Here is a 20,554-nt window from a genome sequence, read left to right on the forward strand (position 1 = left end):
AATAACAAAAGACAAAGGTCAGTGCTCTGTGTACTGTATGAACAGGCCTTGAGCAAACACACTGAGCAAAGACGTTATCTCAAAAACATCCAATTGATTTTATTTTGCCTCAGAAACACATGCACTTGGATTACTGTTTCTTGCAGTCAAAAGACTCAGGAGACCTCAAGCTGCAGCACCATTTATAATACCTACCCTCTTTTTCTCACACTGTAACATTGCTCACACCTGAATTCAAGCAGCAAAACACAATGTCAGCTCCCACTCTCACACAGCTGCGTTTAACATCTGTCAATTCTTGAGCAGACTGTGTGGACACATTTCAGATTTTCACATAATGGAATATACATATGAGCCCTGAGGCTTACAAATGTAATGGGAATTAGATTGGATGGCGGAAAAGCAAACATGATTATTTTAGGGCAGTGAAACTGTACGCTTTGTGGCTTAAATTCTGTAGTTAATGCTTGTATGAGCGCTTTGACAATCTATTAACAAACAAATTGGTTATGTCAGGTGGACTTCCAACACTTAATCATAATTTTCTGCTTCTCTGAATTTGCAATTTCACCACAGCAAGTAACCTTCAGTTGCAGATATGAAGGGAATGTGTTTTGGACCAAAGCCCAGAGTGCACCTTGGACTTCACAGCCTCATATTTTCAACCTCATTTAGCTGGACTATACCACAGCATAGCCCCTGTTAAACGCTTTTTTAGAAGATTGTTTATGACTAAAACCTTGCTCTTAAACACCTGCAGTCACAACAAACTCAGGTTACACCCTTTTGGTATTGAAAGAAAAGAGTGCAGCGATGTAACGGTAACATCTACCGTGGTATTCAACGATGTTAACCGCAGCAGGAAACCTACAACAACTTTCAGCCACTTCCGGACCTGTTTTTATACTGAGCTCTCTGTCAGTTCATTATTAACAGCACTCTTTAGTACAGAAGACACAACTATTTACTAGGGGACACACAGAGAGCGAGAGGTTTCGTAACCAAAGAGGCTGTTTTACTGTCCTTGAGGAGAAGCAGCCACTGAGCCAGCTGTGTGAATTGTGGCTTAAAGTAGGTGTTCCCTCCTACCATTTGGCAGATAAATAAACTGCTTTAATAACGGTGCTCAAGTATATCTGTATCCGCATGCATTGCAAATCCTACTGAGATTATCTCGCCGGGTGTGGCTGAAGAACTGTTGGCCAACTTTAAGCCAGCAATTCAAGGCCCACAGTCAGAAGTGAGTATTATATTAGCACTACCTGCACAAATGCTACTCTGCAGCTGGAGTTAAGAGGAAGTGGAGACATGTGAGGAAGACAAACCACACCCCTGAAAACCACAAACATAATTTGGGGTAGGTTTGTAGGCATGGGAGGAGTACAGCTAGAATACCACCCACTACAGCTATTCCTGAGCCGTTTTAAATTTTTGTGACTGAGAAGGGCTGGCTGTCACGGCGACAACGTGACAAATACGCGTTCCAGTATTGCAGAACAGAGAGTGGGGTCTCTTTCAATTTCTCCCCACTCTTCCTCTTTCCATGCAGAATAGAGGAACTGACTGGAAACTAGCAGCTCACTCAGCCACCTATGTGATACCAAAAACACCAGTCCTCGCTGGCTGAGATCTCATCAGGCCGCTGTCATAGAAACGGCCTCAACAAACAGGCATTCTGGCCGCCTAAGACAAATCTGTCATACGCATTCTTGTGCAAACCAGTGGAAGAGTTTAAGCCCGTCTTATTTTGCGAATTATGACACCAGTGAGCTATGCGAAACAAGTGCTCGTTACCCTCGTTTTTCATTGGCGAGATGCTGATAGAACACAATCATATTCGGTCAAACTTTGCAAAATCTGGCCAGCCCAACACTTCATAAACAAGAGGACTGAGGTTCATTACACAAAGCACCTATTACTGAGCTTCCTTCTGTGATCTGAAACCCAATTCTAACCTTTCCTCTCAGGAAGTGTAAGGAATTCCAGCTGAGCGCAGAGGGAGTTGACACAAGGTCCAGGAGGTCTCATCTTTTCAGAGGAGAGGTCATTAAAACTTGCTTACAGTCTCTGTCCTTGCCCCAGAGGAACCAGTGTTACCAATAAAGCTGTGAGCATCATATGGTTGTAATGAAGTGGTGGGAACCAAAGTGGCCATTACAGCCCAATTAAGCTGCCATCGGAGTCTAATGGAGGCCCTTGATCAAGCTCTTACTGAAAGCAAGTATTTACAAATACCCTCTGAAGCTTTTGTGCTTTCTTGACTAGCAGCAGATAAATGAATGCCTCTTTTAATGGAGCCTTTAAATCACTGCTACATTATGTATGTGGGTTGTGTGAAACATCTTCTCCAGCAGCAGCAGCAGTCATATCTGTTTCTGTCACCTGACCTGTTTGACGGAAACCTCTGTGGTGCTAAAGCAAACATCCTGAGGCCTCTTCAGCAACTTGCTAAAGCACCAGACTTTCCACAGAACCGATGCCACCGCGATGAAACGCCTAAACGAGCTGAGCGCTGCTTGAGAGACAGACAGCATCACATTGCTGGAAATGCAAATTTTGAACTTTTTGAACAGCTTCCTGCACCAGTGTTTTCATGGATGTGTGAACCAAGTGCAAAAAAAAAACCCAGTGTCCTTCATTATGCTGTGTGGAAAAATTTGAGGAAATCTGAGGTATAATACTCCCTAATCTTTAGTAGCCTTAAACCCATTAGTCAGACCATTTGTGACCATCAATCCTGTCTTTGTCGGGAGTAAAACCCCTCTTGGTAATCAGCTTTAATTGAAATTAAAACATTCCTCCAGTGCCTCAAGGTTCAACTGACAAATTTAGTTGAATTTCTAAAGGAGCACGTAACTAAAATGTCCCTGTGTAACACCAAACTAGGAAGAAATGACTGTTCAACTGCAGCCAGAAGTGAATGAAGTCACTATTTCAGCAGATTAATAAAGGGGACTAATATAGAAACTAAATGATGTGTCTTCTCTGCTCGAGGTGCTGACATTATAGTGTTTTGGACTGAGATCACATTCACTTTAGAAAAACTACATTCAATTCACACTAGTTATTACAGTAAATTTGTTTTAGACATTATTTTAAAAGGATACAGCAATTACCTTAACACAGTCATGAGAAAAAAGGTCAGAAAAGTGTGATCTTCTCAGGTAATCCCTGCTTCCTACAGGCAAACTACAGTTTAACTTAATCACAGAACATCAGCAGTGTGGTATAACATTCTCTGCTTCTCAAAAACAGCCTTCCACTGATTACACAGACTTCATTCTCACTGAATAAAAGCAACTCAGGCTCACATTTTCATGCTAGTCCCAAGCAAAAGCAAACTCAGGAAGTCACAGCTGACAGCTCAGCATCTACTCAACTATGGCTCACAACCAACATGCAACATTCAAAAAGAATTCACAGTTCAGCTGTATATCTCCGCTGCCCCTCCGACTCTCATGCAAACTATCATGTGGCTCTGCTGTTGTTCCAAAAAGACCAGCAGTTGGACTTCCTGTTTTGTACATTTTCCCATTTACTGGCAAGGGAACTGAGGCCAGCAACTGAGGGTGGACATACAACCCTTCATAAAGAAGCTGGCCAATAGCGCTCAAACCCCAGGAGAATTTTAACACTGCAGCCTTCTACTTTGAACTCTGAGTTTGAGTTTTTTTCCCCCATGTTTCTTTTTTTAAAATCACTGTATATATGTTAAGCTCCACCACTAACAAAAAAAAAGATTTTCTTTCGCAGAACTTGAAATGGTTTCATCACCCACACACACGCAAACTGCCGGTAACCCTTGAAAAAACAGAGACATAAAAGATTTAAAATCACTTTTTTAATAAGACATTACAATGACATTGTTCTGTACATGGTTCCCCCAGTCAAAATAGGAGTAAGAGCTGCACCACAGGGTGTCGTTCAACATTTCACCTGTAAACAGCTCCCTCTGACTGCACGACAGATGGACTCTGATGTAGGGTTAATGTACTTTCGTACTCATGCTACAGATATAGGCTATCATATAATGTCCCAATACTGAGACTAATCAACTGTGGTATCAGATTGAGAGCACAGAGCTGAATGACATTCCTTTGGAAAGATTGAGTCAACTGACTACGTATTACCCAAAATTAAAAATGCATCCCGACAAGCATGTTTAAGAGTTACTGGAGGCCTATTTGTTGAATATTCAGCACAATCAGGTATCAAGACATGACACAAAAGGTCAATCAGTTAACTATATAGCCCACATAAGGGTACTGGGTGGGGTAACAAAACATGTCTGAAGTAATCTTTTAGCTGATGCCCAGACTGGTGACAATGAAATGTAAGCATTGGTGATATTTTTTCCTTGCTTTTTTTCCTCCCCTTTCTCAACACCATTGAGAATGAATACTTTTCATCACAGTACTGTGTTAAAACAAATGTCAAAGTCCTTCAAGTGGGCTACATGACATTGAAGAGCTCTCCTCAGAAGAAAAAAAGATCCAAGCTCAACGCAACAGAGACAGAAGAACCTTGAAACAAGCTTCAGTCCAAGAATGAAGATAAAAACTTCAGCTTCATTAGAAAAATTATATAAAACAGGAAAAAGAACAGGCAAAGGCGGTGATCTCTGTGGCTTTAACCTTAGAATCAATTAATTCAATATTCATCAAGGAAGCCCCAATATAATGAATGTGATATAGGCCTGCTACAGAGTACAAGCAAACTTTAAGCCGGCAAACCCAGTTAAAGATAAATTAGTCATGGGGTAAACGTAGTATTAAAAATAAATGGGAGATAATCAAATTTCTTAACCATACTCATTTCGAGAAGTTATTTGTTACTTGCAACTTTATTACAGTTTTGACCTAAAACAGTCAGCACTCAATCATTAAGATTTGTAATTTGAGGTTAGCCATGTCAAGCCCTCATACAGTCCATCACCTGTGGTCGCACAGGAGGGCTGAACATACCAATTCCTATCTCTGATGCGGGTCAATCCGAGCTTCTCTTGGATTTCATGTGGCTTCATGGCATCCGGAAGGTCTTGCTTATTGGCGAATATCAAGATGATGGCATCCCTCATCTCCCGGTCATTAATGATGCGGTGGAGTTCCTGCCGTGCCTCGTCGATCCGATCCCTGTCCGCGCAATCCACCACAAAAATTAACCCCTGGGTGCCTGTGTAGTAGTGTCGCCACAGGGGACGAATCTTATCCTGGCCTCCAACATCCCACACGTTGAACTTGACATTTTTGTAGGTGACAGTTTCCACATTGAAGCCGACTGTGGGGATTGTGGTCACAGACTGTCCGAGTTTCAGTTTGTAAAGGATTGTTGTCTTTCCAGCAGCATCAAGTCCAAGCATCAATATTCTCATCTCCTTGTTGCCAAAAATTTTTGAGAGCATTTTCCCCATTTTGAACTCTTGTGCATAAATACTTTGCTCCTAACGAGAAAAAAAAGTTTCTGATACCGTTGCTGATGATTACTCACTTACAATACAGCTTCAGCTTTATTATGGGCTTACTGGTGAAAACATGACTCGGTGAAGAGCATATCTGAGGGGGAAAAAAGTCAAAAATGCACGCACATGTTAAGATATAACAAACAGTACTTCTTTGGGACTTGAAAGTCTGTCAGGATCCTGTTAAGTGCAGGGACATTTATGTTCAGAGTAGCACACTGTTGTCAGGGCCTGCACACAACATGGCACGGTCACACTAAGAACTTGGCAGCAGCTGTTGCAGGACGTTCATTGTATTGCCCAAATCAGCAGAAAGCGGTGTGACAAATGAGGGCCGTGGCGATTGGGAACTGCAGAGAGCAGACACGGCGTGTATTTAAGGCCCCCTAAAAAAGCCGCGGTACTTGTGAATTCCTTCTGGTGGTTTGTGTGTGGCGGTGCTCCTCACCGGGTGCGCCCTTGTTCTCTTCACCGCTACCAGAGAAAAGCAGCTTTCTGCGGCTACTCCATCAAGCGTCGCGCCGGGTGACTTCACCGTGGATGGGAAGACTTCGAAAAAAAGCCCTCGGTGACTCAACAACACACGTATCCACTCGCGAAACTCCTGTCCCCCTGAAAACAGATAAAAAGGAGGGTCAGACGTTAAAAATTACCAAGCTAGTAAGCTAACATTAGCTAGCTTAGCCTAGCGAGCTAGCCTCGAGCTAGCTAGCTAACGGTAGTTAGCTGCAGCAAACTAATCAGATCTGGACATAAAATACTTGCGACAATGACTAAATGTCTGGCAGCAATATTTACGAGTTGAACTGGTAATTGAAATATAAGCGATTTACCTCCTATCTACCCCTCCTGTGTTGATAAATACACCCTGCTCTCGTCTTTCTCCTTTGAGTGGAGCTGGTCGCAGTGCTGCTACCCCGGAAAGGTGTGGAGCTGCATTAACAGCCACTTCCTCCCGTCTACTTCATTCAGCCGCTCTGTCTGTCTGGGCCAACAGGACAAACAATAAAACACACACACACACACACACACACACACACACACACACACACTGTCATGAAATAAAATTTAGTGTTATGCTACTTGTTTTCACCATAAACTGTACCTTTTTCACGCTTTAAAGTTAGTAGTTTCCTTAACACATAGCAGCAATTAACGTTTAAACGTACCGTATTCTTTATTATCACTTGTAGCCATTAAGGACGCTGTTGCCACATTACATATAAAAATACATTTATTCATATACACTTATGTGTATTATGGGTTATATTTTCATTTCAGTTTGAAATGTTTAGATAAGATTAGTCTAGTGACTTTTCAGTTACCTATGTGAAGGGTAACATCGCCCCCTTGTGGTTAACTGAAGTTATTTAGTCCCAAATGTGACTCCTCGTTTTGAGCTTCTGCCTTGACAACCCTCTGTTGTTGGCGTTTTGTTAGACTCTTCTTGTTAAACAAACCCCTGCATTTAATCAGTGACACTTAGCATTCCTCCACAGTACCCCACTGGTGCCTGTCTCTGACACATTTACTGGCAGTGAATTGACAAATTCAGTGATACATTTAAAGACATATTTCAATCAAACTACGACACATTTAGTAAATGCTGAGTTGAACCTGAACGCTTTGCATTTTCTGTAACAGTTTTTCAGGAGGAAAAATTATTTAGCAACAACAAAAAAATATTAATAGCAGTGTTTTGTAGAGAAAAAAAGAGTTAACTGTGTCCTCAGATACCCCCGTTTGGTCTCATAACATACTTTTTTCTTATATTAAGCTGGACAAAGAAGAGGCAGAGTTTGACTCAATGGATTCAACAAAGGTTCTAATATGTGTCCTAAATATTCATAAGTTTCCAAAAGTATTAGTATAAAGTACAACCGAAAAGTACACACATATAAAAGGATTTTAAAAAGTGAATTTAAAATGAGACTGTATACTTTTTATTAGTAAAAATTAACCTCCAGTCAAAAATAAATGTGCTAGATTTGGTTGCCAAATATTTATGAATCATAATTAGTATTTTAATTCTGTCACATGTTTGTGTTGCATAGTTTCACCAGCTGAAATAATCATATTACTTTCACATCATATATATTATGCACAAATCTTTTCATTTTACCTATCTTAGACCAAGTATATGTCGGAGACACTGATCGACAGATAGCAACGATTTCAGGAATACAGACTGAGCTGAATGTTCACTATAGGTGGTTCTAATTGTGTTATACACATCAGTTACTTTCAGCAGATTAAACTACTGGCATAAATTGATGCCACAAAACCTAGTGTAGATGTGTTCCACGTGCGTAATTTGAAGCGCGACATTACGCATGATGACCCACGAGGTTGTACTGATTAAATAACACAGAATCAACATCAGGCTGCTGCAAAATAACCACATAAATGTCTGTGTTCACACATCAAAACAGTCAACAGTATGCTACAGTATTATCTGGAGTCTTCGTGGTCCCGACACCACTGAAAAGCAACAGGAAACAGTTATAGACAAGTTACACCGCACACCTGAAAATATTTTTTTTTCTTAATTTGCAGAACAAATTGCAGTAGCCAAACTGTACAACTCTCCGTGTATAAAAGACAAATTAATAAATGGAATGAAATAACATCCTTGGATTATTATCTCCATCCCCTGTCCATCTGGTGCGCCTTTCTGCGGAATTTTGATTGGCGCAGCTGGTTAAAACGTAATCGGCTAAAGGTAATTATTCAGAGCACACTCCTGTTTATGTTTCACTTCACCCAGACCTTTAGTGTACAGCACTGTAGGAACGAGTTTAGTGTTTGCAAATGAGTAAATGTTGCATTTGACTGGAAAGTTTTTATTGTGGATATAAGATTTGCAACCCCTTTAAAAACAATCAGAAAATCCCCACTAAACATGCAGAGGACACGTGACATACAGACAACATCCATCCATCGATTCTCTATAGACCCTTTAATGACCCACGTCACGAATGACGTCACAGCTTTAGCTGCAGGCAAAAGAGGAGCCCGCGGCCGAAAAAAAGAAAAAAAAGAAAAAAAAAAAAAAAAAAGGAGCCCGCGGCCGTGACCGAAAGGCGAAAGACTGAGGGACTAGGCTCTATTAACTTTTCTAAAATGTCGTCCTGCTGTGTTTTTGGATGCCATAATAGGAGGAATGACATTGGCGAACGCAAATTAAAGTTTTATAGGATTCCACCGAACACTCGTGCTCAGAGGGAACGAAGTTGTGGTTAAATGCACTGAGGCGAAAAGACTGGACAGAGACGATGAGCTGCAGCCAATTCCAGCCATTTTCAGTACAAAAAATCGCTAATATTCTATTTGTAAATAAAAAATATTGAATTCAATTCAATTCAGTTCAGCTTTATTCCAGACACTGGGTCCAAATACACACACTATAAGAACAAGGACACAAGAAGACACAGAAAAAAATACAATCAAAAACAATAACCAGTTAAATATGACGAGAAATACAGGGACGCGCATCGCGAGGTGCATTTCCTTGAAAACGACCGATTCGTGGATTATATACCGACTTCAAGACATGTTTTGGACAAAATAGTTTACTGGCTTGTGTCGTCTGGATGTCCAAGGTTGGATTATGGCCGTTTTTTTGTGGAATATTTTCATCTGTGTGTAATAATGAACCCGGAAATGTGAGTCGCGCTGTGTACGTTAAAGCCGTGTACAGAGAAAGGATGGATGGATATTGGTTGTTTGTCGGACAAATGTGTTTATATTACCCGCTGTGGTAATCACATCTGAAAGTGGTTTATACCGGCGGATTCATGAGAATCTAAGCTTTCCATCGGCGTATAGTGTTTATATAATCGCGTTTGCCTTCGGACATTCTTTAAATTCCTATGCAAATTAGTAAGTGTACCGCCGATGGTACACTGAAGTTTATCGGGTTAAAAATGCTCGAGTTTGCAGCGCAAACTCCCAGCGCAAACTATATGGGAGACGCCAGTGTTTACAAACAGTGACGTCACGAAGTCACGTGATTACCGCGCTGGTTGGCAAGAGGAACCAGAGGAACAATGACTGATGCTAACTATCCTTCCGTGAAATTGTCCGATTATGCTCAATCCTTATCACCTGAGGCCCGACAAATATGCGTGAGTAAGCTGAGATATCAGGGAAACGGTAAAACCTTGCCAGATCCCTACAATTTGAAGACTGGGTGGGTTGACGATCCTTCATTGTGACCGGACATTTCCTTCACCAGCATTTATTTTTAATTGATTGACACTGCTGGGCAGTTCACCCACCCAAAAATATATAATTATGAATTAAAAATAAAATATCTTCTTTTAATCTTCAACAAGATGTCAAAGAAACGTCAAGAAGTTGCTGTATTTTTGTCTGCAGTATGGCTTCTATGTAACAGTAACAGACCCACAGCATTGGTGATCGAAAATAGGACAATTCTAAAAAACGATCGCGAGACGCATACAGAAACAAATATGGTTACAAATAGGAGGCTGCTGGCTTAAGGAGATGTTATTGAATATGCTTCATTCGACTTTAGTATACTTTCATCGCCTAAAAAGCGATCGGTAACACATGATAACACTGAACCAAACCGAAAGTGTAGAGATCGCTTCACGCGAAGGATGCGACACTAAATCAATATCTTTTGGTAAATAAGCTCAAAGTTGGACATACTAAACATGCTATACTGTTGAATAGTTTACCTGAAGAAAAGTGGGAGCCACAAACACGATCTCTGCTGCTTACTGGGGTACAATTTTTCCTGTTGATGGCTGAAGCCACCGCCATCTTCTCTCTCCTGACATCGGTATTTGGTGAAATTTCAAGCCTGATCCCTTCTCAAAACGCTTCGTACAACCAACAACTACACACGCTATTACCATTGTGGTAAATACATGTGCAATTTCATTCATGAAAAGCGATAACTTTACGTATTTGTTTCAAACCCGATACAGTTCTCGTAGCAAGCTGTTATGTTACTGCCGGTTCTTGCCAACCAGTAGCCGTCTTGTACCACGTGACCATAGCAAATGACGACACGCTGGCGTCTCCCATACTCCCAGTCCCGCTTGACTTCTCGCTCCGCTTTTGCCTCCAGCATAAGCCCCGCCCACAAAAACGTCACGATGTTAGTAAACAAATAAAGGGTCTATACACCGCTTTATCCTCACTAGGGTCACGGGGGGTGCTGGAGCCTATCTCAGCTGACTCGGGCGAAGGCAGGGGACACCCTGGACAGGTCGCCAGTCTGTCGCAGGGCTACATATACAGACACACAGTCACACTCACACTCACACCTACGGGCAATTTAGAGTAACCAATTAACCGCAGCATATTTTTGGACAGTGGGAGGAAGCCGGAGTACCCGGAGAAAACCCTCGCATGCACAGGGAGAACATGCAAACTCCATGCAGAAAGATCCCAGGCCCACCCCGAGATTCAAACCGTGGATCTTCTTGCTGCAAGGCGAAAGTGCTAACCACTACACGACTGTGCAGCCCCAGACAACATTTGAACTTAAAAAAAATCCTTTGCAGTGTCATTCTGTACATAATTTATACTCATTTCGATTCCAAATGCTATGGACTTTCTAAAATTAAATCACTGAAGAAAAATTACATTTGAAACAAAAACATGTTTGACTCTTCAGAAATGGTTTTATGTAGCATTTGGTTTTGATGTTTTCTAGGTTGACTGTGTGGTTGGTTATGCATCTGTCTCCATTTTTACCAAAACAGTAGTAAACATAAACTTCAGTGGTGACTGAATAAAAGAGCAGAGCTGTTTATTAAGCATTCATTTTATTGTCCTGCAGTGTATTGTGACTACACTGACAGCAAATTGTTTTGTATTTCATGGCTTAAGGGGCCAGCAAGTAGTCAGACAAAGTGTTTGGTGTAAACAAAACCTTTCATTTTCCACTGAGGGCAGATGAGTAAAACTAGAAACTATACCCAAGACATTTCTTAGGAAATGTATGTGGTTCTTTTTTTCCCCCTCTTTGCAAACTCAGGAGTGAAGAGTGAGTAGTAAAGTTGAGTCAATCTAAGAGAACTCACATGGGATTTATAGACTATTATTTACAGTTGCTTCAGAGACTCTCAGTTTTTGCACATTTTACTGTGTACTAGATGCACCTCTTAATACATGAAATTTTCAGCCAACATCGACACAATGAAACCTGTTTTTAGATTATTTTTACAATTTTTGGCAAGTTTGAGTGAATTCAAAGCTGAAATCTCTCCTTTACAGAAAATGCAGACCCTTTGCTGTGGCCTTCCATGTTGTGGTCTGTTGCATCCTGTATACTTTATACTTTGTTCTCCATGGATCGCCACCTTATCGCGGTGGAGAACCTTGTGTGTTCCAGTGAACCTGAGAGCGATGCCATCGGGGGCTTTTAGCTCCTGGTAGGGTCACCCATGGCGGTAAGGTCGAGGGGGAGGTTCCAGACCAAGAGCGATCCAAAGACCTCAACGGCGGGAGTGGCGTAGGATGACACCGTGTGTCACAACGGCACTGAAGGCGGATGAAGGCTGCAACAGAGAGTGGTCTCCAGTCGTCATGGTTTCCATGCCACTGGATTCAGGCCCTTCTCTACCAAGCACCGTGTGGTGGCTGCAGGCGCATCAGTCTCCCCACGATAAAAGACGTCACGTGCAGGCGTTCTCCCAAAAGGGAACCCATCCATTTTACATCCTGGACAAGACAAAGTCCTGTGGTGATCAGGAAGTGGTAACGGGGACAGGACAGTGAAGTCTGGGAGTCCTTAGCCACAACCTGGCACACAGGCGATGGGTGTTTGATTCAGTCGTTAAGTTCTTGGACTGAGGCTGAAAGAGCTTCTCGGCAGCTGCACCCATGACTGAGCAGCCCTATTCAGGATCCACTCTGCTCGCCCCAGTAGGGGAGGGGGTTAGAAAAGGTACCCCAAACATAGCCTGCCTCACAAAATCCTGTCTGGAATACCGCATCCAGAGGGATCACCACCACGTGGTCAGAAACACACAAAACTACATATTGGGACCTGGCATGTGCGAACCCTCGCGGACAACCAAGCCAGTGATAGACCTGAAAGGCAAACTGCCATCATCTCCAGAGAGCTAAGGAAGTTCCGGATTGACATCGCAGCACTCTCGGAGACCCGACTGGCTGATGAAGAGCAGTGGAAGGAAGAAAAAGCAGGGTATACTTTCTTTTGGAAGGGAAAGCCCGCAAATGAGCCACGAATCCATGGTGTGGGTTTTGCTATTAAGAACTGCCTCACCAACCACCTCCATGAACTCCCTGTGGGCATCAACGAGCGCCTAATGGCCATTCGTCTGAGACTTACCAGCAGTCAGGTGGCCACTATTATTAGTGCCTATGTTCCAATGCTTGATGCACAGGTTGAAGTAAAGGAGGCCTTTTATGCTGACCTGGACAAAATGCTATCTGAAGTCCCGAAGGAGGACAAGCTAATCCTGCTTGGAGACTTCAATGCCAGAGTGGGACAAAACCATCACCTATGGAGCGGCACACTAGGGAGAGAAGGGGTTGGAAACACAAACTCCAACGGCATATTACTGCTAACCAAGTGCTTAGAGCACAACCTGGTCATCAAGAACACACTTTTTCGTCAGAAAACCAAGTTTAAAACATCATGGATGCATCCCCGCTCCAAGCTATGGCATCTCATTGATTACATCATAGTCCGCTCAAAGGACTGCCGTGATGTCCTTAACACCAGAGCAATGACCAGTGCAGATGACTGCTGGACTGACCACCGCCTCATTTGCTCCATCATGTCTATCCGCTTAATGCGGAAAAGAAGGTCACAGAAAGGACAGAGCCGGCCAAAGCTTAACATCGCACTATTGGATGATATCGTTTATCAAAAACAGCTGCAGGATACTCTTAGGGCAGCCTTGCCCAAACAGTACCCAGAGGGTACCAAAAACATTGGAGCACACTTTCCACTGCTATCGTGGACTCCTGCAAAAACATCCTCGATCACAAAAAGCGGAGACATCAAGACTGGTTTGACGAGAATGACAGCGAGATCCAACAGCTCATCGACACCAAGCGGCAAACTTTTATCGCCTGGCAAAACATTCATTCAACATTCAAAAACCCACAATTCTCACTGAAATCACTTGAAACTCACAAAAGTAACAATAAATACAAATTTATTGAAAATTAAATAATCAAAATCAGCCATCACTTTTGAATTGTTGATTAACATAATTATTTAAAAAAACAAACTAATGAAATAGGGCTGGACAAAAATGATGGTACCCATAACTTAACATTTTGTTGCACAACCTTTTGAGGCAATCACTGCAATTAAACGATTTCTGTATTTGTCAATGAGCGTTCTGCAGCTGTCAACAGGTATTTTGGCCCACTCCTCATGAGCAAACAGCTCCAGTTGTCTCAGGTTTGATGGGTGTCTTCTCCAAATGGCATGTTTCAGCTCCTTCCACATATGTTCAATGGGATTCAGATCTGGGCTCATAGAAGGCCACTTTAGAATAGTCCAACGCTTTTCTCTCAGCCATTCTTGGGTGTTTTTGGCTGTGTGTTTTGGATCGTTGTCCTGTTGGAAGACCCATGACCTGCGACTGAGACCAAGCTTTCTGACACTAGGCAGCACATTTCTCTCCAGAATGCCTTGATAGTCTTCAGATTTCATCGTACCTTGCACACTTTCAAGACACCCTGTGCCAGATGCAGCAAAGCAGCCCCAAAACATTACTGAGCCTCCTCCATGTTTCACCGTAGGGACAGTGTTCTTTTCTTCGTATGCTTGGTTTTTGAGTCTATGAACATAGAGTTGATGTGCCTTACCAAAAAGCTCCAGTTTGGTCTCATCTGTCCAAAGGACATTCTCCGAGAAGCTTTGTGGCTTGTCAACATGCATTTTTGCAAATTCCAGTCTGGCTTTTTTATGAGTTTTTTCAGCAGTGGTGTCCTCCTTGGTCGTCTCCCATGAAGTCCACTTTGGCTCAAACGACGACGAATGGTGCGATCTGACACTGATGTACCTTGGCCTTGGAGTTCACCTTTAATTTCTTTGGCTGTTGCTCTGGGCTCTTTGGATACAATTCGAACGATCCGTCTCTTCAATTTGTCATCAATTTTCCTCTTGCGGCCACGTCCAGGGAGTTTGGCTACTGTCCCGTGGGTCTTGAACTTCTGAATAATATGAGCCACTGTTGTCACAGAAACTTCAAGCTGTTTAGAGATGGTCTTATAGCCTTTACCTTTAAGATGTTTGTCTATCATTTTTTTTCGGATGTCCTGGGACAATTCTCTCCTTCGCTTTCTGTTGTCCATGTTCAGTGTGGTACACACCTTTTCACCAAACAGCAGGGTGACTACTTGTCTCCCTTTAAATAGGCAGACTGACTGATTATGAGTTTGGAAACACCTGTGATGTCAATTAAATGACACACCTGAGTTAATCATGTCACTCTGGTCAAATAGTTTTCAATCTTTTATAGAGGTACCATCATTTTTGTCCAGGCCTGTTTCATGAGTTTGTTTTTTTAAATAATTATGTTAATCAACAATTCAAAAGTAATGGCTGTTTTTGATTATTTAATTTTCAATAAATTTGTATTTATTGTTACTTTTGTGAGTTTCAAGTGATTTCAGTGAGAATTGTGGGTTTTTCCTTCTTTAACTGAGGGGTACCAACAATTTTGTCCACGTGTGTACATACTCCTTACTTCCACAATTTTCAAAAATACTAGAGAAATTGTTTGTAATCAGGTTAGACAAATTCATAGAAGATACAATATTTTGAGCGATAGTCAATATGGACTTAGAACCAATCACTCCACATCATTGGCACTTATGGAATTAACTGAAGAAATATCCACCGCAATAGATAAACAATTTTTTGTAAGTGTTTTTGTTGACCTCAAAAAGGCTTTTGATACCATTGATCACACCATACTTCTTAAAAAACTGAGGAAATACGGTATTAGAGGGGTGGCGCATAAATGGATTTCAGGTTACTTAGACAGTAGAAAGCAGTTTGTGCAGATATATAATTCTAAATCCAAATTGCATTACGTGTGGAGTACCTCAGGGATCGGTCCTTGGGCCAAAACTCTTTACTTTGTACATCAATGATTGTGTTTATGTATCCAAATTGCTCAAATGTATTCTGTTTGCAGACGATACAACATTATTTTATTGTGGGGAAGACTTAGCACAGGTGTTAAATGTGGTTAAACAAGAATTTAAAAGAATAAAAACACGGTTTGATGTAAAGAAATTATCATTGAATCTTGAAAAAACAAACTTTGATATTTAGTAACAGAGGGAGAGACAATGGTGCTTCAATTACTGTAGATAGTATTGAAATCAATAGAGTAAGGGAAACCAAGTTTCTTGGTGTTATTTTGGATGAGAATTTGTGTTGGAAATCACATATCCAGTATACAAAGGCAAAAATATTGAAAACAATAGCTATGTTACACAAAGTAAAGGATTCACTGGATAACAAAGCATTGTACATTTTATATAACACCATGATTGTTCCACATCTGACCTACTGCATTGAAGTATGGGGAAATGCCTGCAAAACCTATACTCAGTCAATTTTCATATTGCAGCAAAGAGCCATAAGAATAATCAGCAGAAAACAATATACAGATCATGCTAATCCATTATTCCTTCAATTAAAATTGCTGAAATTCCAAGAATTAGTAGATTATAGTATTCTGCAAATTATGCTGAAAGCTCACACAAATGTGTTGCCAGTTCACATCCAGAAAAGATTTGGAAAAAGAGAAAGCAAGTATAACTTAAAAGGAACAGAGATCTTTGAAAAACCAAGGTTTAGGACTAAAATGATGGAACGTTGTGTGTCTGTAAAAGGAATCCGTTTATGGACCAATCTGAGGAAAGAAATCAAAGAATCTAAGTCAAGCACCACATTTAAAAGATTAATTAAAGCCAGTTTGTTAAAGAAATATATTAGTTACATTTGATTGTCATTTCATTGTCATTTTTTTGTTGTGAAAAGCACTAATTTAATTGTAATTGGAGAACTAAATGGTATGTCATTTTCTGTGTTGGCCAGCAGCTATTTTATTTTATTGTATTATAGGTACATGTATGTATAGGTGTGCATGTATGTATGTTTTTAATTTTACAAATGAATGAAATAAAAAACAAATTTAAAACATTTAATAAAAATGTTACCATTGATGTGTGAGTTGAGCCAATCAAGCCTTTGATACTTCATTACCTATGATGAATATGTAGCAGAAAACTATAAAAGAAATTAAAAAAAAAAAATTAAACCTCAAATGTCTTCCAATTCTAGAGGGACCCTTATATGTTGTATGTATTTAATCATGAAAATCTGCAGCCACTATATTATACTAGCCAATGTGTTATAGCATTGTTCTGCTAGTACTGTATAATATTTCTTGTATTAATAGCAGCAAACACATTTGTCCATTGACTGTTTAAAATGTAACACTAACATTTTGGCACCACAGTTAAGAAAGTGAGTTATGTCTCTTGTTTGTGCATGTTGACATCTTTATTTTTGCCAACTTTTTTTTAGGGTGTAGCAATGTGTGAGATTTGTCATGCTTTACCTCATTAATGGCATCACTATTAAAATTGCCAGCAGGTGATTCATATATCTATATATATATATATATATATATATATATATTATTTATTTATTTTTACTGCTTGCCCTGAAAAGTGTGATTGAAAAAGCTGGAGTAGTTGAAGTAGCTGTATTTCTTGTAACTTTTGGGTTGGAAAAGTTAAATTCTTCTCAGTGAGGCCATGACCATTGACTAATCAATTAGGTCTTCATTTTGGCAGCAGTGTAACATTTTTTCCCATGATGTAACAGTAAAAACTCAAACGTACATTTTGATAATTCAGGATTACAAGTTGTTAGAATGTAGAAGTATAAGCTACAAGTGCTACTTCATTGTGAAACTTGGACAGAAATATGCTGTTTTGCCTTAGTCTGTTTCCAATTCTAAGAAACGTCAGCTGCACAGCATGAAGCAATGTTCAGTAAAGCAGTTTATTCAACTTTGGAGCTGAGCAATAGCCAAAACAACAAGCAGAAGTTCTCCATCAACTCGAAACTTTCCTGACAACAAAACAAAGGATAATGACCGGTTTCTGTCCTCTCCTAAAAACACGAGAAAAGGAAGCAAAGAAAATGAGCTTCTCACTCCAACTAAACTACTAGGTGTGTACTCTAAAGTGCTGTTTACAGTCAGAAAGGTTCTGCGGTGTTGATTTAAAAAAAAAAAAAAAGACAAAAACCCATTATACACCTACTGTTCAGCACCAAATGACACATGCAAGACAGAAAGTAGCCGGTGAACATAACAGAGTTAGTAGAGACCAACAACACAGCTAGAAACAGTGAATCTTGGACTTACATTTGCCAGGTGGTGAGGAAAAAATTAGTCCAAATGAACGATAATTCTGTTTTTGTTAGGATTTTTTATTTTTTTTTGGTGGTGGTGGTGGGGGGGGGGGGGGGGGGGATGGGGGTAGAGAACCCAAACGCAGGCAAACAGACAGGCAAAAGGTGGTGGTAATGAAAAAGGGTTTATTTGACAAAACTCAAAAAACACAACTACAGCGACTAGAACTGGGACAGCAGGGCAAAAAACAAATTAACTAGTGCCTTGGCTCTACAAGACTCAATACCACAAAGCAGAGGGGAAACACTCACTATAGAAGAACTCAAACAAAGGAGCAAACATAAACTAAGGTAATCCAAGGGCAGAGTCCAAGGGGGAAAATCCATGAATGGGGAAAAAGCAGCAAGGGTCCAAAAACATGCAAAGTCCAGGTGGGGAACAGAAGCCATGGCAGCATGTGATGGCAAACAATCAACCAGCAAATGCAGAGGGAAACAGAGGGCTTAAATGGCTGAGGGAACAGGTGAGTGAAATTGACTGATGAACTGCAGCTGAAGCCAAATGAGGGCAATCAGCTGGCAGATCAGGAGAGAGAGACAAGAGGGAAGGACAACAGACAGAGGGAGACAGAGACCCACAAGCCAAAAGACACACAGAAGGGCAATAATGAGGAAGGGAAGGAGAAGGGAGGAAAAGTGGGAAATGACAAAAGGGCAACAGCTGGGGCAGATCCTAACATTTCTATAATTGGGGAATGTAGAAATAAGCAGCCGTTGGTTAAAAATCTCATAATATGAACTTAAAAAGTGATGATTTGTCACTGTTGTGTTTTCAAAGCTTCCAAAAAAAGTTGTTGTATGTTGAAACTAGAAAAGCACTCGGAGAGCGCAGACCTCCGCCAGGCCATCTGTTTGTCTCTGTCTGTCTGTTTGTCTGTTAACAGCATAACTCAAAAAGTCATGGACGGATTTTCACCAAAATTTTACAGAATGTCCGGAAGAGCAAAAGTAACAATCGATTAGATTTTGGAGGTGATCCGGATCACCGTCTGGATCCAGGATTTTTTTTGAGTCCAGACAGAGTCCTTCAAAAAAATCCTGGATCCTGACGGTGATCCGGATCACCTCCAAAATCTAATCGATTGTTACTTTTGCTCTTCCGGACATTCTGTAAAAATTTGGTGAAAATCCGTCCATGACTTTTTGAGTTATGCTGTTAACAGACAGACAGACAGACAGACAGACAGATGGCCTGGCAGAGGTATGCGCTCTCCGAGTGCTTTTCTAGTTATTATTATTATTATATGTACAATGACTGTACTATATACTGTACCACAGTAAACATGTTTCAGTACATCACTGTGCCAGTGTACTGTAGTATTGTAATGGAGGGTTAGTCTGACTGTTTGTAGGCCTATTCCATGTATGTATTTTTGGAAGTGCATGTTCTTTTTGTAGAATTGAAAGACTGCCACATGGGGGTGGTAGGACATCTATGTTCTCCCCACCCCAAGAGACCCTAATTGTCGACATGGTCCGTGAGACACCATTAAACTGCGTGAAATTCGGCAGAGGATCATTGAGGACCATGTGCATTTTGAGGGTATCGACAGTGTCAGCCTCTCTACTGTAGATCGTGTCCTCAAGCGCAACAGACTGCGCATGAAACAGCTGTACAGAGTGCCCTTTGAATGCAACTCTGATAGACTCAAAGAGCAAAGATTCCAGTATGTACAGGTTGGTATATATCCAGACACATAAATGTTGGTTACCGTAAATAGTGATTTACTCTAGTTGGCCTACATCACTTTTTCTGTATCACTTACAAAAATGTATATCTATTTCTACAGAGAGTTTTTGAACTGGATGCGATGGAAAGACCCCATGAATACATCTACATGGATGAAGCTGGGTTTAATCTTGCCAGAAGGAGAGGCCGTAATGTGATTGGCCAACGGGCCATTGTTGGTGTCCCTGGGCAGCATGGTGGCAATGTCACATTGTGTGCTGCCATCAGCAACCATGGTTTTGTCTACCATCATGCCAACCTCGGGCCCTACAACACTCACCAATTCCACATTTTCCTCAATTGCATGCGAGATGCTCTGTTAGGGCAGCAGGATGAGCAGCCCATCTATGTTGTTGTTTGGGACAATGTGAGTTTTCACAGAGGCCTCCAGGTTAGAGAGTGGTTCAATATGAACCAAGGTTTAATCAATCTTTGCCTTCCACCGTATTCACCTTTCCTGAACCCCATTGAAGAATTCTTCTCCTCATGGTGGTGGAAGGTATACGAATGCCAACCTTACACCAGGGTAATTCTCCTGCAAGCCATAGAACTGGGCTGTGGGGACATGGGTGTGGAGGCATGTCAAGCCTGGATAGGCATGCCAGGGTTTTTGTTGCCCCCGCCCGTCGATGAAGTCCTGTGGCCTGACCCAGTACGGAGAAATTATGCTGTGACAGAGTAATGCACTTCTTTTCTTTGCACTTCATTTGTATATTTTTGTGCTTTATTTTTATGTACAAGTGCTACATGTAAATGCACAGGATTTCAGTTTTTTTTTTTTTTTGCAAATTCTTTTTTCTATGTACAAGTGTTTAAAATGCCCAGGTATTTTGTTTTGCAACATGCATTTTTCTATGTAGTGTTTAGTGACTACTCAAAGTATTTAATTTAGATTGAC

At 41.0% G+C, this 20,554-nt stretch overlaps 1 protein-coding gene across 1 annotated transcript; it reads right to left on the reverse strand.

The window, feature by feature from the left end:
- Nucleotides 1-3,826: 3,826 nt before the first annotated feature.
- Nucleotides 3,827-6,435, reverse strand: arf6b (ADP-ribosylation factor 6b). Its single transcript, XM_022189374.2, has 2 exons — nucleotides 6,292-6,435; nucleotides 3,827-6,070 (listed from the first exon to the last, which is right to left on the reverse strand). Exon 2 carries the CDS (start codon nucleotides 5,408-5,410, stop codon nucleotides 4,883-4,885), a length of 528 nt encoding a protein of 175 aa, XP_022045066.1. The 5' UTR covers nucleotides 5,411-6,070; nucleotides 6,292-6,435; the 3' UTR covers nucleotides 3,827-4,882.
- Between the last annotated feature and the right edge of the window lie 14,119 nt (nucleotides 6,436-20,554).

This window comes from Acanthochromis polyacanthus, chromosome 1, assembly GCF_021347895.1.
Source record: "Acanthochromis polyacanthus isolate Apoly-LR-REF ecotype Palm Island chromosome 1, KAUST_Apoly_ChrSc, whole genome shotgun sequence".
Taxonomy (NCBI): Eukaryota; Metazoa; Chordata; class Actinopteri; family Pomacentridae; genus Acanthochromis; species Acanthochromis polyacanthus.